Below are 25556 nucleotides of genomic sequence, written 5' to 3'. Positions count from 1 at the left end.
AGTAGCTAAGCTCACTTGACTTACTCAAACTCGTTTTTTGTGTGCACTCACATTCATCATTTGATTTCCTTGAAATTTCGGCGGTACTCTAGTTTTCGTCGTAATCCTTTTCCATGTATTCCTCCTCTGGTACCTTACCCTTACTATTGCCCACAATCTCTCCCTATCCCTATCCTCTCGAGCACTGCTGAAATTTCAAGCTGGAGAATCTAGGTTAGAAGTAAATATTCCGTCGAAAACTTACGACCGCTTACCAAATAAAGGCAAGTCAAATATCCCATCAAAAACTTACGGCTGCTTGCCAAACAAAGGCGTATCAAATGTCTCACCGGCAACTCATCACGATAGCTTGACAAAAAAAGGAGTATTAATCTCTCACCGGAGACTCACGGCAGCTTGGGTAGGCATTCGACAAATTAACCATCCAAATTGTGAAAAAAAGATGATACAGGAAGCTGATAGATCAAGAACCTGCCTATGAATCTCATTCTTCACCACAAAGGACAACCAAATAAAAGAAGAGAAGGAGCAGCCAAAGAATAATTCATGTTTGAGCACAAATTCAAGCAACAACTATTCAAACTGTTAATCAAGGTCTTGTTGTGCATCCAAAAAGATCAATTCTTAACATAATGTACATAACATACAACAAAGATCCAATCCAACAAGCTTAAGACTTCATTATAGCTGTCATGGCCATTACAAGAGCTATTCCATAAAATATCAAGCTTACAACAGTTATGAAGTTTGTGTTTGTTGCCTTCCTTTTGAAATCTTGCACCGGTGGTACCAACTCCACCGTAGATATTGCATCCACACTGTCATTGGGTGCATATGTAGATGTTGGAACTTGTATTTGGTTATGCATATTGATGGGGTTGTACCAATCCCAAGCATGGCAGCCACCTTGATTAATCTCAAGTTCACAACGATAATATAGCCTTCCTGGATTTTTTTTGGATTCTGAAATTTTCACTGTAGCCTTTTTCCCACAGTGGCATGTCCTGTTCTTATACTTGATATACTTTTGATTTTTAGAACTTCCCGTTGTGCTTGAAGACATTTTGGCTTAAAATGTCTCCCTAATATTGCAAAAAATGGTTCCACATTAGTAAACATACTCCTATTTGCATAAAATACATGATTATATGGGTTAAAAAAAGTGCAGCAAAAAGTTCATAATGGATTGATACAGTCTATTTTTCAAGTGTGGTGCTCTGATAGACACAATCCATAATGGTATGTAATGGGGGCAAAGCCACCTCCACTATCTCCAACTTTATTATTATTAACACAATTCCAACAATTCAAACAAATAGTACAAGATACCAACGACTGCTCTGTTTGTGTGTGCTACTACTGCCTAACAAACAACAAACACTACTCCTGAACCCCCACCACCTATTGTGGATGTTGTTTGTTGGATTTTTTGTGAAAGCTATTCTCTACAAATGACCACAATCGAAAAGTGAGTGACCCAAATGTTTTGTAAGACTTTTTCATATATAAGTAAGCAACTCTTCTTATGAATATATATTCTAATGAAACTAACATTAGCCAAGAGAACGGTACCCCACCTTGATGTACACATTAGAAAAAATACTTCAATAGAGGATGGTTGCGCCGCACAAACATCGTTTTGGGAAACCATTGATTTTGAATCAGCAAATATAGCCTTCAAATTTGGCCAAAAAATGCCAACTCAACCTTATTCAACGTTGGTATAGTGAATACTCTAATCCCATTTTAACTAGAAGGGGCATATTATATGCAACAATACATGGTGTCACTTGCTTTATTAAAATTCCTTCGCACTTACCATGACAGAGATAGACCAATCCACATAAATCAGCTAGAGTTCCTAAAATATACCCATTTTCTTCCACAAAATCAGAAAAGTTAAAAAAAATTCCCCAAATTTAAAATTCCACTAACAAAAAAAAAAAAACAGATTCAAACCCAGGGAGAGGACAAGAAGACCTTCGGAGTTAGGGTATCTTACTCTCTCATTTTTTTAGGATTCAAGAAAATGGGCGTTTTAGAACTCTGTTTTTTTTTTTTCGAGTTACATTTTCTGAAGAAAAAAAAAAAGGGCAAGATCCAAACCGAGAGAGCTTCTAAAATACCCATTCTCGAAAAAAAAAAGATTCAAAACCAGATAACAAGCCTCAACAATTGGGCATTTTAGAACTCTGTTTCTTTCTTTTTTTTCCGAGTTACATTTTCTGAAAAATAAAAAAAAACCAGATCCAAACCGAGAGAGTAAGATACCTTGAAATGGAGCCCTAATCTGGTAGTGTTTCGTGTTCTCCTTCACAAGATCGAGAGATAGCTTCGTGTATTTGGTATTACAGGAGGAAAAAAAATTCGAGTTATGGTTTCTGCTTGTCGAAAATCGAGAGGGGAAATCGAGAGAGAGAGAGAGAGAGAGAGAGAGAGAGAGAGAGAGAGAGAGAGAGAGGGAGAGTTGCCTTCGTGATCTTCATGTTCCATTTGTCAGTCTATTCATCGTCGTCGCCATCGTCGTCTCACTCAATCGCCCTCTTCTCTCTCTCCGTCTGAAGCGTACTCTGGAAGCTGGAACAAAAGGATCCGCGTGTGTGGGAGCCGGTGTAACCGAGACCAGTTTCACCCGACCCGAACCCTATATTTTACCCGCGAGTTATCCCCTTTTATCAAAGCCGTTGGATGAGATCCAACGGCTGCAGAGCAAAGTCCGCATTTTCCTTAGCTGCGGACGCCCGCAACCGAAGGGCCTTGTATATATATATATATAAAGAATAAACTTTTTAAGCATAAACTTAATAAAAATACCCACAATCTAATATAAAAGATTATGCGTTCAAAAAAATATGACGAGAATAAAAAATGAACGGCGGTTCTGGAGACACCTAAAAAAACATCTAAGAAAATCTTCCAAATCTCAATTTCATAGTTCCTAATCAAATTTTGATAATCCAAGCCGCTCAATGTGTTCAGAGCTTGATTTTAAGGGTACCTGCTAAAAATCGTCCAAAAAAAATGACAAGAAAGGGCTTGATTTGAGCAATTTTTTATTGAACCGTTCAATAAAAAATTGTTTGGATGAAGGCTTTTCCGGTCATTTTTTTTGGCTAATTTCTTGGCACGGGTATCCTTAAAATCACATTCTGATTACATTAAACAGCTCGAATTATCAAAATTCGATCAAGAACTTTGAGGTGTTTTTTTAGATGTGCCCGGAACCGCCCAGAAAAACTAATGTACTAGTGTTTTCACATTTTTAGTAGATCATTAATTAAATATTTATTTGAGAATTTACAAAAATTGTATGGTTTGGCTTTGTGATAATTCAACTTCTTAAGACTAATGCACTTGGTTCGAGGCTCGGATCATCAAAATTCAATCAGAAACTTTGAGGTATTTTTTTAGATGTACCCGGAACCGCCCCAAAAAACGAATGTACTAGTGTTTTTACATTTTCAGTAGATCGTTTATTAAATATTTATTTGAGAATTTAGCAAAATTGTATGGTTTGGCTTTGTGATAATTCAACTTCTTAAGACTAATGCACTTGGTTCGAGGCTCGGATCATCAAAATTCAATCAGAAACTTTGAGGTGTTTTTTTAGATGTACCCAGAACCGCCCCAAAAAATGAATGTACTAGTGTTTTTACATTTTCAGTAGATCGTTTATTAAATATTTATTTGAGAATTTAGCAAAATTGTATGGTTTGGCTTTGTGATAATTCAACTTCTTAAGACTAATGGACTTGGTTCAACTCCTATGGATGTAAGTTTTGAAGAAAAGGAAAAACCGAACGGCAGTACCGTGCCTCAAAAACGCGACCACTCATATGGGAAATACAATACCTTACCACTTGATCTAGCCACCCATTATACTTTATTATGGATAGTTTATAATATATAATACTTCTTGTTTTGATTCACACAAAAAAAATTCCGATAATTTCAAGTGGATCATGTGACTCGCATGTGCCTACATTGGATCCGCCCCTGCTTCCATGGGGCTTTGGAATCTGACTTGAGTTAGCTTCAGGTCTGCACTGCATTTGGGTCTACCATGCATCTTGATCCATGGCCTCTCTCTCTCTCTCTCTACCATGCATCTTGATCCATGGCCCCTCTCTCTCTCTCTCTCTCTCTCTCTCTCTCTCTCTCTCTCTCTCTCTTTTCTTTTTTGTCTTCCTTGTGGATGATCTATATTATAAAACAGAGCAATTTTTATGTACACATACAAATAAGAGTACCTTTCCGGCCGTCAAATCAAATTTTCAATAGGTTATAGCCATTCAATCAACTTCTTTAATAAATTTATCCTCTCCCTCCCTCCCTCCCTCTTTCCTTACTTCTTTGGCAATGTTGTCATTTCTATGGACAAACATTTTTTTTTCTTTATTTAACAATGAGCCTTTTATTATCAAAACATTTTCTTTTCCCCATCGTCAATCTTTAACTCTATTATTGGGATGTTGTGCATTGTCCACTCATCTGTTAGAAAACTCTATTTAATTTCTTTCTTCCATCAATTGAGGTAACAATAGAAAAATATTATAAAAACTTTACTCATACAAAAGAATAAACTTAAATTTTTTGTTTTTTGGTAACAAGGTGTTTCACCTATTTCTTGGACGCATGATTGAAAGTAGTAGTGCTTAATAATTTGTCTCAATTATAGGCCTGTAGCATTCCTTTGATTTGAAGGGGAAAAAAACTCAAGTTGTGGCATTCCGTTGCAAGAATTATTTTCAATGTAAAAAAAAAACAGCATTCATTAACTTACGGGAAGTGGAGTTTTAAAACTATTCTTTTTTTTTTTTGATTAGTTGTTGGTTGAACTATATTAGATACGGGTGTGATATAAGTATTGGTTGATCGTGATAGCTGTTAACAAATGATTGTGCATAAGTTAATTACAAATTTCATTTGGGTATGTGCTCCTACTTTTTCAACGAGTGTGGTATTATTTGTTGTGAAACTATTCTTAGAAGAAAGTGAAACTATTCTTAGAAGAAATTAGTTCAATTTATACCATTTGTCTATTTGAAGAGAATTTTAAAAAATAAATTATAAAATTTTTCATTTGGGTTTTTTAAGATTACTAGAAGGGAAGGATAATTTTTTTTAAGTTGTAATAAAAAAGTGTTGTGTAGTGTCTTTTTTTTTTATCGGCGTATTGTGTCGTGCCTTTAGGCACGGGTAATCACTAGTAGATAGATAACCTGAGTGCGTGCGTAAAAAGTGTGTATAGAAATTCTCTCTCTCTCTCTCTCTCTCTCTCTCTCTCTCTCTCTCTTTCTCTCTCTCTCTATTAACGTGTGTGAGAGAGAGTACATGAAAAAGGTTCTCACTCCATTGAACTTTTGTCTATTTTGTCGATTATTGGCGTAAACCAATTGAAAACTAGGAGAGACTTTAGGGTTTCGTTGTGCATGAAAATCTATTCCAAAAGAAAAAAGAAACATACTCCTATATGAAAAAGGCTTCACATCCCTGTAATTAATAAGTCGCAAAACAGAATCCATCACCTTTTTTTCTTTTTTCCCGCCCTCACAGATTATGATTTGGTCTAAGTTTAGAAAATAAAATGGAATTGGTTTGATATGTAAATTTTGTTGAAAAAATGTAATTTTAACCAAAGAAAATTTGGTGGGACCCACACCACGCAAGGTGGGCCCAAGTGGGTTTTAGATACTCCTTGCTAAGAAGTTTAAACCGGTGAAAAAATGAACAAATTCCATTGAGAGATGAATGAGAAATTGTCTCTCAAAGTGGGTTTTGGACCAACAGCAGTGAACAGTTGGATTGTCAAAACTGGATTGATTAACCTGAGTTATTACCCATGATTGCGTATTCAATTTCAAAAATAATAACTGTATCAGTTTTATTTCAGAATTGAATTGCATAATCAATTTCCCTATTGATTGAAAGGCTCCTCTATCATTGCAGCATTCATGGTAGAGGCTCCTCCTTCAGCTATAAAAGGAGACATCTTCCTTTGGTTTCAACAAAAAAAAAAACCACACCGAAAATCCAGAGCTCTTCAGCTTCTGCAATATCGTTCTTCCTTTGAGAGAGAGAGAGTACAAACACAAGTTGGTTTGACGGGCAGTCTACGGTGGTGCTCCGGCGGCTGAGTGGTAATCGAGTAAACCTTGGGAGACGAACACCAACACAACCTCCAGCACCGCCACCGGTGAGGCGGCGAATTTGTCTTAAGGGCACCGTTGAACAAAACGGGTCTTGGTTTGAAATTGCTAATTCTCTTCAATAGTTTATGTCTACATTTCATATTCTGTAATCTTGCGATTCATGTTCATATTGTAATTTCCAAAAATTAGTAAAATCGTTTATTATTTTTCCGCACTATTTTCCTACAAGTAATTGTGGTTCTAAACTGATTCAAACTTGCTCCCACTTACATACATACAATAATAATTAGGGGTAATTACCAAACAGTGGTAAGAGGGGCAAATAATGCCCAACTCATGGACTACTTTTTTCCACATTCATCTAGACATGAAAAGGAGAAAAGAAATTGTCAATACATGGAAAGGGCCACCTAAAATGACTATTATGCCCTCAAGTTTTTGTGAAATTGCACATAAATGAAACGGAGAAAACCAAATTCCCAATACATGAGAAAAAGAAATTCCCCATACATAGAGTCAATTTGTAATTGAATCTGAGTTTGGACCCAAGTTGTCCCTTCTATAGACCTAAGTTGCACCTTATATAAATTTAAGTTGTCCCATCTATGAACTTAAGTTGCCCCTTGTATAAGATTATGAGTTGATATGTAGTTGAATCTAGGTTTGGACCTAAGTTGCCCCTTCTATGAATTTAAGTTGCCCCTTCTATGGATCTAAATTGAATCTGGGTTTGGACCTAAATTGCCTCTTCTATAAACCTAAGTTGCCCTTTCTATGAACCTAAGTTACCCTTTGTATGAAATTATGAGTCGATATGTAGTTGAATCTGGGTTTTGACCTAAATTGCCCCTTCTATGAATCTAAGTTGCCCCTTCTATAAATCTAAGTTGCTCCTTCCATGAACTTAAGTTGCCCCTTGTATGAGATCATGAGTTGATATGTAGTTGAATCTAGGTTTGGACCTAAGTTGTCCCTTCTATGAATCTAAGTTGCCCCTTCTATGGACCTAAGTTGAATATGGGTTTAGACCTAAGGTGCCCCTTCTATAGACCTAAGTTGAATATGAGTTTAGATCTAAGTTGCCCCTTCTATGGACCTAAGTTGCCCCTTGTATGAGATCATGAGTTGATATGTAGTTGAATCTGGGATTGGATTTAAATTGCCCCTTCTATGAATCTAAGTTGCCCTTTCTATGTATCTAAGTTGAATTTGGGTTTGTTTTTTTTTTTTTTTGTTAAAACATTTAGTTTTATCCTTCTCTTAGAGTTCTTCAACGAGAGTCTTAGAATTAAAAATTAATTATGATCCTTTTTGATAAAATGATCAAAAAAATAAGATCTTTGTACTGGTTCAAACGGATTAAAAATTGGAACACTTAATTTTTTCATTTGGTTTGTGGTTCTCTTAGGGCTTTTCAACGAGAGCCCTAGAGCTAAAAATTAATTATGATCATTTAAGAAAAAAGCTGGTTTTGTCACGTCCTCGGTCTTCAATATAAATATAGAGGGTTTTCATAAATAAAACCTCACAATTATCCTTACGATACCCCAAAAAGGATTTAACAAGTCCATTTCCATAAATTACACTTAAAAGTTCAAATATTTACAAAAAGTACATCATTGGCTCAATGGCTCCGAAACCAACAAAAGTATCAAATGGAGTTACAAATACATCTTCCAGAAAGTGATTTACAAATATGGCTAAGTAACTTCTTCAATGTTAGATTCCAAAAGAGTGTCCACGCTCAAGCACTCCAAGCATGCAACTACTGCCCAAGGTTAGTACCTGAAATATAATGTAAGGTTTGAGCAACACTAGCCCAGTAGAAAGTTCTAATCTAACAATGTATGCAGATGAAATGCAGGAACGGTCATAGGATGAGCAATGGTTACAATATCCAATGGGAGAACAACAATAACAATTCAACATCAACCTTTCGTTTCCAAAACCAACCTTGTGTCTTACAAAACAAACTTTGAAAACACCATATGTCAAATACGTCTCGTACACGTGTCATGAGCCAAAACTCTTATTGGGCCAATTAAAGGACCCCAATGTCCTCTGCCAGGCTCGTTACCCATTCGGGATGTCCTGAAGTATCAATTACGAGCGTATAGCTCATACCGGGCCAATTAAAGGACCCCGATGTCCTCTGCCAGGCTCTTTAGCCATTCGGGATGTCCTGAATGTTCTCGTCGTGTCCGTAAGTTTCAAAATCCTTTTATCAACACGTTCGTATCTTTCAAATCCAACTTTGATTTATAAAACGACTTTCGTGAAATCAAGTTCAAATGAGCATTAAGGTCATAGATACGTTCAACGAAGTCATTAGGTACGAGTAATCAAGTTAATGGATCATTCGGGGAGTATTAGAATGGGTTGGAAGTGATTGAAAACCAAAACGGTGAAGTACAAATCAAAACAGCAAAAGCTAGAGATAAGCAACATGTATCGATACCAAGGGAAATGGTATCGATACCATTTTGTCCAGATTCATTCTAGACGCAAGGGTATCGATTACAAGGGCTAAAGGTATCGATAACAATAGATTTTCTGGGTTTTGGAGTTCAAAGGTATCGATACCTATGCAAATGGTATCGATAACAACGGATTTTCTGGGCTTGGTAACGTAAAAGTATCGATAACGATTACAAAAAGTATCGATAACATAGCTGTTCGAGCAGATTTTCTGCAGATTTCAATGGGTTTCTCAACAACAACCACAACAATATCAACAACGATTAAAGGCAAGAATCAAGCTACAAGAAACAAGTCATAAGCATATATCGAAAGTTAGAACTCCCTACCTCAAGATTGAAGAACGAATTCAAAGAGTGTATCCAAACCCTAGCTCCAAACTTTGAAAATGGAAGGATTACGCCTCCACCGAGCTCAAACCGACGATATACGGACTGAAATACGCGTATGGGTGAAGGATTTGAGGTTGTTTTGTGCGGGTTTTGGGTGATTTGGGTGGAGTTTGAGTGGGAGTGAGTGAAAGAGATGAGAGCCGAGAGAGGGAGGAGTCGGGAGAGTGAGAGAGTGGAGAATGGGAAAGTTATTCCCTACACCCTCACAATATACACACTACACACACATCACACTTTCACCCCTCCATTGCAACACCTAATCACATTAGCCCCAATTCTCGATATTTCAAATCAATTTCCTCCTTTTATTCCTTATGAAACATTTAAATCAATTTTATAAATTTACGGGTTTTTACAGGTTTTATTTTTCTAATCATTTTATCTTAAAGGATCATAATTTAATTTTAACTCTAGGGCTCTAGTTGAAGAGCCCTAAGAGAACCATAAAACCAAATGAAAAAAATTAAGTGTTTCAATTTTTCAATCATTTTAAACCGGTACAAAGATTTTATTTTTCTTATCATTTTATCTTAAATGATCATAAATAATTTTTAACTGTAAGGCTCTCGTTGAAAAGCCCTAAGAGAACCATAAAACCAAATGAAAAAAATTAAGTGTTCCAATTTTTCAATCATTTTGAACCGATGCAAAGATTTTATTTTTCTTATCATTTTATCTTAAAGGATCATAATTAATTTTTAACTATAGGGCTCTCGTTGAAAAGCTCTAAGAGAACCATAAAACCAAATAAAAAAATTAAGTGTTCCGATTTTCAATCCAATTGAATCGGTGCAAAGATCTTATTTTTCTGATCATTTTATCCTAAAAATCATAATTAATTTTTAGCTCTAGGGCTCTCGTTGAAGAATCCTAAGAGAAGAATAAAACCAAATGTTTCAACACCAAAAAAAAAAAATCCAAAACGGCATCATTATAAGGTATCGGTGGAAGTTCATCGACTTGGGAATCGTTAGACGTAGCTTCACTGCTATTTTAATCACATAATATTGCACTCTCAATCATATAATACTGCTCCCTGAATATGTGTACATTGCTCTTTGAGTGTGTATTCATTACTCCATGAGTGTGTGTTACAATAAAAAGGGGTATTTTTGTCTTCAATACCATGTATTGGGAATTATTCTTTTCCTTTCCATGGCTAGACAATTCGGAAAAAGTGTCCCATGAATTGGGCATAAATTGCCCCCAACTCCCATTGAACAGCAATTCCCCCTAATAATTATATACAAAGAACAGCCTTGCCATAAATGACGTTAATCGAATTTATTTACTTTTCGTGATTTTGATAGAATCTTATTCAAATACGCTTGGTTTAAATTTTTATTATTACAAGTTTTCCTTGCTCCAAATGCTTCGGAAATATATGACAGATCAACTTCACCTATACAGCGCATGGTTCAAAACCAGCACCAAATCATGGTTTAATTAATGGTGTGGATTTGCCAAGTTCTACGAGTTTTACAGATTTATTTAAGAATCTAAAAATTTCCAACTCTTACCGATGGTACTATTAAATCAAACCAATTCTGTCTCTGCCAAAAGCGAACTACTACGAGGTACTGTATCTTCACTCTAATTTAGTGCATTTGTCATTTTAAGTTTCAAATATGTGGTTCTTCACTTTACATGCAAGAAGATGCATACATTTCCACTACTTGTGAATAACCAGAGGAACATTTGACAAGAACTCAGGGATTCCGCTTTCTAACTTCTCTAAGAGAACCAAATACGAAAAAAAAATTTGTCATTCCAACCTTTGGCAGAAAGAGCCTTACTCTACACATCCACTTCTCAAATAAGCAAAAATGCAAACTCAAAAAATCAGAATCGCAGCCAATGTACTAGTACTTCGATTCCCCACAAGCAAGCTTTCCAAGGAACTCAAAATGGAATGTTATCCACTAAAATTGGTAGGATAATGACGACAAGCAAAACAATGAAGAGACGAGAGAAAAATGGCAATCGATGATGCAACAAACATGTCAAAAGTTCCCGACAGCACAAGGTGAAAGTGCACGGCAATACTCTCCATTCCTTCTTGATGAAGGGTTAACCCCGAAGGTTGGATGCGACCCCATCATCAATTATACATTTCCACTTGGTGGAATTAGCTTGAAATAGACAAAATGATAACCGAATATGTAGCTTACAAGGGGCATATCCACGAGGAAATGAAAAGAAAAATAAAACAACGAAACGAAAACAAGAAACTTGGGCCAAACGGCTACTACAATGGGAAACGAACTACCCTCTGAAGTCTGAACTACTCTGAAAAGGAATTTAACAACCTAATCTAATATTGATTCCCATCCATCTAACAGAGGGAGAGAAATCATCAAAATTGGATTAGCAACAGCTCTAGTAACATCCTCAAAAACGTAACTGAGACCGCTAGGGTGAAGCAACCGTATTTCGAAGAGAAGACAATCCACTCACAGTTTTTGGCCCTGACTTTTGATTGATGTAAGCACTTTGACAGTGGTCCATCCGCATCAAATTGCTCCATAGCTTGTAGATCTAACAACCTCAAGGAAAAACATGGAGCGATATCTCTCTATGCTGATCCCAATTCATATTCATTCATCTTGTGTGGCGCGTGTTGTAAGACTTGCAGTTGGGGCATTTTTGAGCCACGATGTGTGTGTGTGTGTGTGAGAGAGAGAGAGAGAGAGAGAGAGAGAGAGAGAGAGAGAGAGAGAGAGATAAAACTGACCTCCTTGTTTTGGTGGAGTTCTAGCATGAGTGTAGCAGCTATTTCCATGTCAAATTTCTCCCATACTTTGGACATATCACAAACAGACTTCGAGCAGAGAGGGCATGCATTTAAAGAAAGTAAATTGGATTCTGTGGATACTCACTGGAAATGCTCTTGCATCTCCTTTAAGCAGTTCTTGTGAATGGTATGTATACAAGCATGACAATTACATCGTGTCTCGACTCAAACAGGTCCTCTGTTTGTAGATATGCACCAAACACATTGTTTGGCAATATTTTTCATTTTCCATTTTCTGTTCCAATTTCTTGAAAACATAATGAACTTGGCAAACCGTTCCCAAAAAATATTTTTGGAAAACGACCCGCTTTCCAGAAAACACCATAATGATGTTTTCACAAAAAAAATGGAAACACATGCGTGTTTTTGAACTTCAATTTTTATTATCAAAGAAAGAAAGAAAACACGAAGTGAAAAACAAAAGGGAAGCAACATACAAACAGAAGATAATCACATAGGAGGAAGAGTCAAAAAACCTAGTTACTGCCATATATCATATACCTCGAAGCAAACAAGACAGTCATGGTGCATTGCTCCTTCCTTCCACACAAGAGTGGCTATTCTTTAAAAGCACCGAGTAGCAAGCAAAAATAATAAGAAAGTAATTTCTCAGCAGTGGCAGAAAAATCGAAAGGCAATCATTACTCATGACATTTACTGCAATGGAAGAAGTTGTCCCGCCCGCCTGTCAATCCTGCAATGAAGGCTTATGTGCGTCAAAAGGTAAGGAAAATAGCCAAACTCTGCGATATAGCCTATGAAGCACTGATACTTCTAAAACCCCGGCATACTCATACTCCTAACATATCGGGTATTGATACTCTGCATGGTAATTGTAAATCCGTGCTGGGTACACGAGACATGTACCGAAACTACTCTCTTTTGACTCTTGCCGTACCCTTGAAGTACCCCACTACATTTCAAGCCGCACCCAACACAAAATGAAACTAAATTGATAAGGCTTCTTCTTTTTCTATGTTTAGCAATTAGCATGATTGTAAGATAACGATTTTGGTCTATAGGTTTTCTAGTAATTTGGACTTTAAGTTTGGCGTTAAATCCAATTAAAAAAGTTTTCGCGTTAAACTATTATTGATGTTGGATACCTAATTGGCCCTAGTCCTTAGCTATTTCCTTTATTTAAAGTGTGATTATATTATGTATACATTTCGCAGGGAGTTACACTAAAAGAACAATAAAATGGAAAAGAATTAAAAGTCTGCCGGTTCATTTGTTCATTCCAGAATGTACAGAACAATCTCTTTGCTAGTTAGGCAGTAACAGTCTCGCATAAATAGCAAATCGACTGCTGACAATGATCACTTGCATACCAACCAATAGTTCAGTTCCTTCTAGAATTAATAGTACAACAATTCAAAGAACACGAAAAACAGGTGCCTTGACACCATAAATATACCTTCAAGTTCATGTAACATCATGACTAAGGAATTAATCTCCCTACAAGATACATATATGGGCCTTACGCTAATCGAGATGCTTAATAAGTACGTTACACAGGAAAGTGGAATAACATACCTGCATATACCACAGCCATCACAATGATACTGTCTCTTTAATATCTGAAAAATGACTTCCACTACAAAAAGGAGAGGAAACATCGAGTGCTTCAACAGTGAAGCTCTCAATGCAAAAGTACATCAAAACATGTGTACTCTAATTTTTCTGGGAGTTTGCGACTCCAAATGGCATTTCAGTTGGCGTTTTTCTCTCTTCCATACTATGAAGACAGATCAATCATAAATTCCCAATTGTTTGTATTCTCTATCTCACATTCACAAATTTTTGTCTCACATAATGAATAGATTGATATTCGTAATTGAAGAACTATTAACTCACATCATCGTCCCACAGCTTGCAAGTCTCATAGAAGTCTTCCCATGCACATGCCACAATTGAAACAAATCTGCCGAACCTGGTTATAACAGGAGCCACCATGAAACAGACAGGATTAGAGACTTGTACTCGACTTAAATTTTCAAAGGCAACTAAGAGACTAAAATTATGACCACTCAAGTTAGCCACTTCGAGAATCTTTTCAATCTTTTAAATCTCTGTAATACCAAGGTGTTATCTATTTTAGGTAAGTCCAAGAGAAACAGCAATGTATCCAATATGGACCACATTAACCTAAGAGGTCCAGCTGATTTTCCTTGTTTTAGAAGTCAGGTTCCAGTTTTTTACTTGTAAGGAGAAGAAATTGCAACATCAACCATATCACAGCTCGCCTCTTGTTCAGTGCCACAAAGCAAACAAATGGCCTAAAAAGAAAAAGAAAAAAAAACAAGGTCTGTAGTTAGATGGAGGAAAAACTGCAAAAGAACTACATGGAACCAGCACCTGAGGAGAGGCCATTATTGAAAAGAGCTTGGGGGACTGTGGGATGGTCTACCTGTTGCACTTGATGGTGAGGAATACATGTCTATGCTTTTCATCAACATTGAGATTGTTCTGTAAAACAATGTACAAATAAGTATAAAGAAACTAAAATACTCTCCAAGGACCAATGCCAAAGCCAGGGCCGGCCCTAGGCTCACCAGGCGACTGCCTAGGGCCTCTCATTTTGGGCCCAATAATTGGGCCCCCAAATACCGGAATGTATTAAATATTATACATGCGACCCCCAAATACCGAGATGTATATAGTATACATGCGATTGAATTTTCATGTACATTAACTGTATCAAGCGATAAGTGAAGCGTGTAATGAGCGCGGGCTTGCTAGTTCAACTCTCAGCCAGCTCATTTGTAACACCTTAACAGTTTTGGAACTCATCCAAAAATGGTTATAAATGGATGCAACTGAGAATCGAACATGTGACACCTTAACAGTTTTGGAACTCATCCAAAAATGGTTATAAATGGATGCTACTGAGAATCGAACATGTGACCAAAGGTGTTAAAGAGAGAGTTCAAACACTAGCCACTAAACCTCAAGCTTGCCTTGTTTTCTCTAGCGAAAAAATAATTAATATAGAAAAACAAGATGCCCCATTTTCAAATACCGCCTAGGGCGGCGAAAATGTCAGGGTCGGGCCTGGTGATGCGCCCATTCGGTAGTCGTTGAAATTTACCAAACGGCCGTCAAATTCAATTATTTATTAACCTGACTACAACTAAAGATTTGCATAGTATAGCGAGAAAGTCCGAGTCGATCCACAGGGAGCTCGAATATAGCTTGTTCGGATTGTAGATGTAAAGGTTTGTGGCATTAAGGCGGCCAACTTTTAATTTTCCTTTGAAAGGTGGAGAAACACTCTTATAGAAAAGACTAGAAATGAGTTTTAACTAAGAATTAAAGGCGGTAAGGCAATGGAGTTACTAACGCCCGTAACTTAAGCCATCTAACAATTCTCAACGAAAACACGGTTGAAACGCACGGTATAGGCTATCAACCGGAAGATTTAGCTATGAAAATAGTTAGACTTGATATAAAGTTTGAATAACAAACTAAACACAAGCGTGACATTGCTCTCGGAACCATGATCACCGGAGATTAACAACGTCAAGACTTGCATTCAAACTAAATATCAAGGTCAAGAACTAGAAGCATGGTTTGGAAAGCGAGCAAGTTCTTTGGTTCTTTTGGCAAACACGAGTCGAGACATAGCTCACGGAACCATATGAGCGAGCATATGATCACCGGAGATTAACATCGACAAATTTTGTTACATAAAAGGCGAACCACTCACATTTCCAAACCAAACCTCAAGTCTTAAGTTAAGAAAGGCAAGATTAACCAAAGTCACAAGGGGTTATTCACCCATGGCCAAGCCTTATTGACTACTCATACATAGCTAAAAGACTAGATATGGTAAGAAAATAGAGCAAAAGATTTAACCGAAGAAAACGAAAATAAACTTGATTTATGCAAAGATCCAAAGCATAGCTACAACATTAATAAACGAGAAATTAACATAAGATAAATACTTACTTGAATTCTAAGGAAATTACAAAAGGAAAAGCATGAATAACAATGGAGGTCTCTCCTAGAGAGAGAACTAAAGCTAGAACATAAAGTCAATTTTTTAACTAAAGTGAGAGAGAAGGGTATTTATACAACTCAACTTCTCTCCCAACAAATATCCTATAAACATACCAAAAGTAGCAACTATTTCATAAATGAAAAATCCAAAAAGCAGTAAATATCTGGCCAAAGGCTCGTGGTATCGATACGGATTAAGCAAAGTATCGATACCACGCTGCTAAGTTGAAAAGGGCATTTCCCCGTAGTGATCCCGTATCGATACGGGTTAAGGCCGTATCGATACAACAAAACCTGCCTTCCCACGAAGCTAATGCATATCGATACAGAATAAGGCTGTATCGATACGGGGAGGTTATCTCCAGTCTTCAAGCCAGCCTTCAAAACTTGGCACCCGACGGCTCCCAGCAGCTTCCACAGCTTCACAGCACCTTATTTTCATTCTCTAAACTTAAGTAAAGACAACATTTTAAACCTTTCTTTTACCTTTTCTTTACTTTAATTTATTTAATGAAAATAAGAAAGTACCCCCCATTTGAAAACAATGACATTACCAGAATTTCAAAATTTCAATTAAATCAAAATGTCAACCCCCCACTTTTAGTGTAAAATGGAAAACTGCATATTTTTCTTAAGAAAAAATAGATCAAAACATGACCTTGCTCTTCAAATAAAACCTTGTAACTTTGTAGTTACTCTTAGAAAAATTCAAGGATCAATTACTGCCATTTTTAATCTCGAAAATCGATACTTTTCCAGAAAGTCATTTTTTCATACTTAGACAGATTTTAAGGGGCCGACAGGGTCTTCGAATACTTGGAAGCACTTGGGCCATCCATGGCGTTGAAATGCGCCTTATTTGCACGTTTTACCTAAAAACACACCTTACGTGCAGTATCAAATAAAAACTAGATAAATGCAAGTTAAAACAATATAAAATGAGACTAGTCGCACCAAATATCTACAATATTAGGTGCTCATCACCTGGCCAATGCAACACCAAGACAGCAACTAGGCAAATATAGAACCACAACATGGGGCTCTAATGCGGCATCTTCGTCAGTAATGGGGACACCTGTCAAAGGAAGCCCACATAATGTTACAGAAGAAATTTCATGTAACATGTGTTAAAGAGAAACGAAACCAAATACGAGAACCATACCCATACTGCATGTATCCCTTGTTCATTAATTCTAAGCTGGTATTAATTATTGGTTCTTCAGCTCGCACACACTCTCCACAAAAATTCTAAAAGTATACGTTAGTTGCCTCCATGTAGTGATTCTCACTTGTCATAGACCTGTAAGACTCCATGTAACAACTAAATGCAACCACTAAGGAAGTTCAAAGTCTTCAGCGTGCATAGTTTTGCATGATTGATTCTTCAAGAAGTACAAATCCATCTAAATTGGATGCCGGAAACTATGATAAAAGCAATGGATCACCAGGTCAAATGTGTTCTAAAAGTGATAGTAATAAATATAAGGCAAAGAGTCCAAGAGATTTCTGAGGTGAGTTAAGATGGTTGTCCATCAAGGACAAGCCTACCTCCATTTGCGATTCTGCACCGTGTCTTCTCCAAAAATTCAACGAAACACCATGGCATCTTCAGGAAGTAAAACTTAAACGAAAATAGCTTTTATTATCATCAAGAATCCAGGGACTTCACTTCTATCACAAGAATAGCTCGACTCTGTAATCATCTCTTGTAATCCAACCGCTAGGGTTGTGTGGTCATAACTTCAGACTGGGCTTGGTAGAAAGAGCTGACATCCGAGAAAATCAAGATCTCCTCAATTTTAGAAGATGAGATCATTGCTGATACGGAAGTTGTTCTGCTTATAAAGGAAGATATCAACCACTGTTCAACCCAATTACTACTTGAAAGGTGTTTGGGAAACGAAGGAGAAAAAAATAAAAATCCAAAGGAGGTTCACGGGCAAGGGTAAAGATGTCCGAGTAACGGTTATTTTGGAATGTAGCAGTTGGGTTCTGAGAACGTTTCCCTGACCATGTGAATTCTACGTACCCCTAGCTTTTATAGAGTCTAACTAACAGACATCTATTACACTGCGAAACAAGGTTCTAAAAGACTGGTAGCCCGTGCATGGTCCTAATTTTGACAACTCTATGTCCATCTTCTGCATAACTAGCAGCTGGTTGATGGATTCCCTAATACCAGAACTGGAAAAAGTAAAAACAGGTGCTAGCTAGAAGAGAAATTATGGTCTTGGGCTGGCTCCTTATGCCAGTGAGGTGCCTCGAATATCAGTCTACAGAACAAACTTCAAGAAACATGCATCTTAAAAGGTGCCTGAATGGCAAGTTGGCCATTAAAGGAGAGGAAGAGCATGACCATAAAAGAATATTAATTAAACAACAACAAAACCACCTAATGGTTTTAGTACCAACTGACCTACTTATCCCTAGCCACGTGATTTAAAAGTTATAACTCCAATTAATATAGTAGTTGATGGATATTACCCTATATATATCCTACTTATAATTCCCATATCTAGTCAATGTGGGATTCTTAGGAGGGATTTCGCAATAAATCTATATGTACTTCACCTTCAAAGACTCCATGCACTTCACATATTACTTATATGATATCAAGTTTAACTTAGTTAATTGTTTCCATGCACACTTCGCATATTACTTTGAGGATATCAAGTAATTAACTCACTGCAAAAACTACGTATATAAACAGCTCCAACTTAAGCTATTTCAATTAATGAGCACTAGTCTTGGCACCAACAAAGTCTCATAAATTAAGAGCAAAAATATGTGGTTCATACAAGATCAATAAATATCTAATTTGAAGAATCTCAAAGTACAATAAGAATGTCAAATACCTTCCATCGACAATATCCCTTACATTTTGATATCAATTTGGTTATGATGTCGCGGTTAACACACACACAAAAAAAACACAAAAAGAAAATCGTGAAGGAATGACTCGGCCCCAATGGAAGAGTGATATGATGTATCAAAGCGTATACGTGTCGCTTGAAACACTAGCGGATCCAGTGAAGGACCACAGGGGGCACATGACCCCCCTCCACCCCCCCCCCCCCCCCCCCCCCGGGTTTTCCTCTCCTATGGTTGTACACCTATGTTAGAACAATATACAATTACAGTGTACACCTTAAGTTTCAACCATAAATTCTTTAAGATTTCCTCCTACTATTCTCAATTATTCAAACAGCCCCAAAACCTTAAATTCCCTCTTGTCTATGATTCTCTCTCTTCCTCAGGGCCGGCCCTGGCCTAAACCCGAGGTGTGATCGCTTTAGGCCCAAAAAATTCAAGAAAAAACTAGCCCTCATTTTCCATAGAAGACATATATGTTATATGTATACTGTTTCGTAATTTAGAACAACGTGGTAACTTGTCTTAGTGATGCATGCATGGTTAATAGTCTTAGTCGTTCTAGGTTCAACACCCAAGGGTGTTATTTTGGCCAATTAATTGTTTGCCTTTTTTCCCCTAGTGTTGATAAAATAAAAGTCTTGCATGACTTGTATCAAAAATTTGTTAGCTTAATTTAGTGGTAATAGATGTTACTAAAGTTCAAGGTTTAAGGTTTTTTTCACACCATAAAAGTTTGGATAAGTGTTTTTTTTTTTTCATTATTTGTAATCATACTTTTAATATCAACTTCACAAGTAAATCAATTTTAACATAAATAATTAAAAATAATTTATTTTCACACAACAAACAATGATGATAAAAGGTTAAGAATTAAAATAATTTTTATTGCTACAAATAATATTTTTACAAGAGTAAAGTTAATTACATGATTAATTAGAGAAATGCATAGTGTGAGCAATACTTCATTATGATTTTATATTAGTGAAACTATGAAACTAAAAATACCATATTTAATCTTTTTATAGCCCACTATATTGAATTATATTTTTTACAATATACTAAGGCCCCAATTTTTATTTTACTCTAGGCCTCCAAAATATCAAGGCCGGCCCTGCTCTCCTTCCAATAGATTAGTTCCAATTGTAGATTAGTTTCATTTGTAGAGGATAAATGAAAGAATAAGGCATTAGTTAATGGTCTATTATAGTTAATGCAAAATTTTGGTACTTTGTCACAAATATTAGTGTAGTATTAATAGATCGATCATGCTTGAATTTCCTTTGCACCAAAAACAAAAAAAACAAAAACAGATTATGCTTGAAAAATTATGTTCAAAACTATGATGAGTTGGTGCATCCCCTACGTCGAATTCCTGGATCAGCCATTGGCTTGAAAGAAACATAAAAAAAAGTTCAAGCAAATGAATTAGAATTGGGTTGGTTAATGATCTGGAAATAAATCACATATTTAGAGGATTTCTTTGTTATTTTGTTTAAAAGTCCTCAAATGAGACATTTATTGATCTACGTATATATGAACGACATATGTGTTCTTAATGATGAGACTTGTACCGGTGTAGTGTAGCCAAAATCGCACTGCCATATCCTGGCGCCTGTCATCGGACGTGTCAACTGCGCAGCTCTCGTTGTAATTGATTTATGGGGAAAAAGTTTATAATCCAAGTGTGTAATATCTTTTATGTTTTAAATACTTCTTTTACTTCTCTATCATGTTACTAGACAATGGAATATCTACATCTATATAATAAGGAATAACAGTTTTCAATTCTATATAATAAGGGAGATCAGTTTTCAATTCTTATGTCCTACATAAATTCAAGGGGTCTTATCTTTTCAAACTAATCTAATCTAACGGTGTGTAATGACCTAGAGAGACAGGACATTTTACATGAAACTAAGCGACCTCTCAATGTTACATAAACAGGTTGATATTTTGATTTCGGATACAGTGTTGATTTGCATATGGTAATTGTTTGATGTGTGCCTTCGGGCATAGGCATGCACTAAAATAACTCTGTTTGAACTTAATTTAAGAAAAAATCTTTCCATATAAATCAACTTCTTTGGCGGGGATGATCAATAGTTTCATAATTCATTTTAGTTTGTGTTCAAAATGCGTTATGCCATGCCTTCAGGCAAACCCTAGTGAGTAAATATTCTACCCCCACTAACAAAAAACACTAAAAATTTAACGCATTTTACCATCTCGTTTTCCACTAACAAAAACATTTCAGTATTTTATCATCTTATTTCTACTAACACAAAGTTGTCAACAAAAACAGTTTTTGCATGCTACAGTAAATCTACTCACAAACCCATCAACAACTTGTACCGGAGTTGGTGCCTCCCCTGCGTCGAATTCCAGGATCCGCCACTGGCTTGAAAGAAACATAAAAAAAGTTCAAGCAAATGAATTACTAGAATTGGGTTGGTTAATGATCTGGATATAAATCACATATTTAGAGGATTTTTTTGTTATTTTGTATAAAAGTCCTCAAATGAGACATTTATTGATCTACGTATATATGAACGACATATGTGTTCTTAATGATGAGACTTGTACCGGTGTAGTGTAGCCAAAATCGCACTGTTGCATCCTGGCGTCTGTCACCGGATGTGTCAATTGCGCAGCTCTAATTGTAATTGATTAACGGGGGGAAAAATTTATAATCCCAGTGTGTAATATCTTTTACGTTTTAAATACTTATTTTACTTATCTGTCATGTTACCAGACAACGGAATATCTATATCTATATAATAAGGAATATCAGTTTTCAAATCTATATAATAAGGTAGATCAGTTTTCAATTCTTATGTCATACATAAATTCAAGGGCTCTTATCTTTCCAAACCAATCTAATCTAACGGCGTCTAATGAGCTAGAGAGACGGGACATTTTATTATCTCTCTCTCTCTCTCTCTCTCTCTCTCTCTCTCTCTCTCTCTCTCTATTGTGTTTCCTATTTTCTCTCTTCTCTCCTCTGTTTGTTTAAGTGCTCTTAAAATGTTTTTGATAGTTGGTAATTTTTCCTTATTTGTATTTCTCGCCTCTATTTTGGTAACGAAAAAACTGGTTGTGGTAACATAAACACGCTCATACTGTTTTAATACGATTAGGGGTCTTGCAAAGTGTCCTGAATTGTCTGACATTGATACGACGATCCCTAGAAGTGTTGGTGTTACATGAAACTAAGCGACCCCTCAGTGTTACATAAACAGGTTGATGTTTTGTTTCTGAATACAGTGTTGATTTGCATATGCTAATTGTTTGATCTGTGCCTTCGGGTACAGGCATGCACTAGAACAACTCTGTTTGAACTAAATTTAAGAAAAAATCTTCCCGTATAAATCAACTTCGTTGGCGGGGATGATCGATTGTTTCGTAATTTGTTTTAGTTTGTGTTCAAAATGTGTTACGTCGTGTCTTCAGGCAAACCCTAGTGAATAAATATTATACCCCCACTAACAAAAAAATTAAAAATTTAACACATTTTACCATCTCATTTTCACTAACAAAAAAGTTTCAGCATTTTACTATCTCATTTCTACTAACACAAAGTTGTCAACAAAAACTGTTTTCGCATGCTACAGTAAATCTACTCACAAACCCATCAACAACTTATTCACTATCGAAAATACCTAACAACTTCTCAACCACAAATAAGTTGTTGAGAAATGTCAAGTACTTCTCAACCACAAATAAGTTGTTAAGAAATGTCAAGTTGTTTCCGGTAGTGAATAAGTTGTTGATGGATTTGTGAGTAGAGTTATTGTTAGGTGTTTTCGGTAGTGAATAAGTTGTTGAGAAATGTCAAATTATTTCCAGTAATGAATAAGTTGTTGATGAGTTTGTGAGTAGAGTTACTGTTGTAAAAATAATTTTTGTTGACAATTTTTTTGTTAGTGAAAACGAGATAGTAAAATGCTGAAACTTTTTTGTTAGTGAAAACGAGATAGTAAAATGCGTTAATTTTTTAATTTTTTTTAGTGGAAACACCCTTAGCATCTTTCTTTTTTTGTAAAAGAAAACAGTTATCTGACTTGTGAATAAAAAGCGGCAACAGTTCCCAGAAGACACTCTCATTGGTCAATGGTGATCCAACGGTATCTGAGAAATATTAGCATCATTCCCGCCAATTTCGAAGAGGAGTGGACCCATATATTTCTTTCTTTCTTTTTTTCTATTTAAATTTTCTACACATAACAAATCACAATTAAATTCCGAAAATAAATGAATAAGAACTCTTAGATTGCGTGCTTGCAAGAGCAAATGTACGAAAATTGCCAAATAAATGTGTAAAAATTTCTACGTACTACATGCAACTAGAAAAGTCAGTTTACAGAAAATGGAGATGCAAGTTAAAAACAAGTGTGGTTTAAACCTAAATCACATATTCCTGCTGTTTTTTTATTTAGAAAATAAGGTAACGAATTGCCTTCGCCCCAACGCTTCAATATTTGAACTAGGTACGTACTCTTAGTTTTACCCATCCTTCTATATATCCAAAGAATTAATTAATTTAATTTCTAAGTTGTTAGTGAGACCCGATCGGCTAGCTCCCGCTCTCATTAATATCCGGTTAATTTCGTGAGTTTTAGTATTTGGAGACGGTTTTGACGTGGGGAACTAAAGTTTAAACAATAACCTCGATCCCTATATATATGTCAAATATAATTAATTCCCCAAAATTCACGTACATTAATAATCCAAGACAACTAGTAATTAGTAAAAGGGAAACATATATATGGTAAAAAGAAGAAAGAATTTCTCAACAATACTTCCCTAAATGAATGCCTTAGTATCAGAGGAGAAGCAGAAAAAACTCATCACAGTTGACAGAATCACCACCAGATAAACATGCAAGAAATCAGAACTAGCCGATGGATCGATCGACTGAAGACAACAAGTACAAAACCCTAGCTTATTATTCCTGGGCAGTTTTCTGTGATTAATTTGTTTCTTAATTCTCTCTTCGATCAGTCTCCTTCATTATCTCCTAACCTAGTCCATTATATTTTGAAACCCAATTTTCCCTTTTAATTTGCCAATCGATCACATATCTCGATCACTCTGATCCCAAAATCTCCATCTATTCTTATTACTACTACTTGACAATTAGTACTAAGAAAAATAATAATATATAGCATTAGCAACGTACCAAATGTTCAGTACGTAGTAGTAGTAGTAGTAGTAGTAGTAGTGTAAGATGAAGAAAAACATCCAGCATTCTAATAACCAGCTGCCATACTTCTTCAACTTCTATACACTCTACACCATCTTTACCATATTCATCAATGCCTCTACCACCCAACAGATCTCCACATCCAGCACCACCCAAGTCACCAAAGTTGAAGTCAAGCCGGCCATTCGGCATCGACGACAACTCTTGTCCTTCAATGGAGCCGTCGACACTCTCACCATCGACCCATCTCTTGTTTTTGAAAACTCTCGACTGAATAATGCTTACATCGCATTACAAGCTTGGAAACAAGCCATGATCTCAGATCCCAAAAATATTACTGCTAACTGGATTGGATCAGACGTGTGCAGCTACACTGGAGTATTCTGTTCCGATGCGCTCGACTGTCCATCACAACGTACGGTCGCTGGCATCGATATCAACCACGCTAACATTGCCGGGTCCCTCCCAAATGAGTTAGGACTGCTGTACGATATTGCATTGTTGCATATCAATTCAAACCGGTTTTGTGGGATCCTACCTCGGAGTTTCTTGAACTTGAAGTTACTGTTTGAGCTGGATGTAAGCAACAATCGCTTTGCTGGAAAGTTTCCATGCATTGTCCTACGCCTGCCAAGTATCAAATATCTCGACATTAGATACAATGAATTTGAAGGTAAGCTTCCAAATCAACTCTTTGAGAAAGATCTCGACGCCTTATTCATCAATAACAATAGGTTTTCTTCCGATTTGCCGGAAAATATTGGAAACTCACCGGTATCGGTCATGGTTCTGGCAAACAATATGTTTCAGGGGTGTCTTCCAGCGAGTTTTGGAAATATGTCAGGAACATTGAATGAGATAGTCCTAAAAAACAACGAGTTTCATTCGTGTTTGCCAAAGCAGATTGGGATGTTGAAGAATTTAACTGTGTTTGACGTGAGCTTCAATCGCATAATGGGGTCGTTTCCAGAGAGTATTGAGGAAATGGTGAGCTTGGAGCATTTTGATGTGTCCCATAACATGTTGTCTGGAGAGGTCACAGAAAGGGTGTGCAGGCTTCCGGAATTGGTGCAGTTTTCATATGGTTACAATTTCTTTACAAATGTGTCTTCTCAGTGTTTGAATTTGCTTGGTTTTGATGATCGAAGGAATTGTTTGCGAGGGAGGCCAACACAGAGGTCTATGTTGCAGTGTAAGATGTTCTTGTCTCGGAAGGTTAATTGTAGTAGTACTTCTTTCAAATGTGCCTCACTTGTTCCTTCTCCTCCACCACCGCTCACTTTCACAACACCGCCAGTCTCTTCACCACCACCACCACCACCATCGCCACTACTGCTCCCATTGTCTCCACCTCCACTTCCACCGATATCTCCCCCGCCACGATCTTCACCACTTCCACCTCCAGATAACTGCATTAAGAATCCACCACCACCCAATTCGCCAACTCCTTACAAGAAGTCACCACCCAGTACTACTCCAACTCCAAGCTGGTCACCACCAGTACGCCCCAACCCCTCTCCACCTCCCCCACCCACTTATTCTCCACCTCCATATCTATCACCACCGCCACCATTAACCTTATGTGAAGAACCCCCACCCCCACCACCGTGTGAGCAACCTTAATTAGCCACCCCCAACTCCATACCCCATTCCCACCTTCA

The 25556-nt window shown here is 36.7% G+C and overlaps 1 protein-coding gene and 1 pseudogene across 1 annotated transcript; one reads left to right on the top strand and one right to left on the bottom strand.

Annotated features, from left to right (window-relative positions):
* Positions 1-12602: 12602 nt before the first annotated feature.
* Positions 12603-14396, bottom strand: LOC131332792 (uncharacterized RING finger protein C2F3.16-like; annotated as a pseudogene).
* A 9360-nt stretch (positions 14397-23756) lies between these two features.
* Positions 23757-25556, top strand: LOC131333152 (leucine-rich repeat extensin-like protein 3). The gene has a single exon (XM_058367514.1). It carries the CDS (start codon positions 23920-23922, stop codon positions 25516-25518), a length of 1599 nt encoding a protein of 532 aa, XP_058223497.1. The 5' UTR covers positions 23757-23919; the 3' UTR covers positions 25519-25556.

Source organism: Rhododendron vialii, chromosome 7a, assembly GCF_030253575.1.
Source record: "Rhododendron vialii isolate Sample 1 chromosome 7a, ASM3025357v1".
Classification (NCBI taxonomy): Eukaryota; Viridiplantae; Streptophyta; class Magnoliopsida; order Ericales; family Ericaceae; genus Rhododendron; species Rhododendron vialii.
The sequence above is the reverse complement of the archived record's forward strand: the minus strand, read 5'-3'. Positions and strand labels throughout refer to the sequence as shown.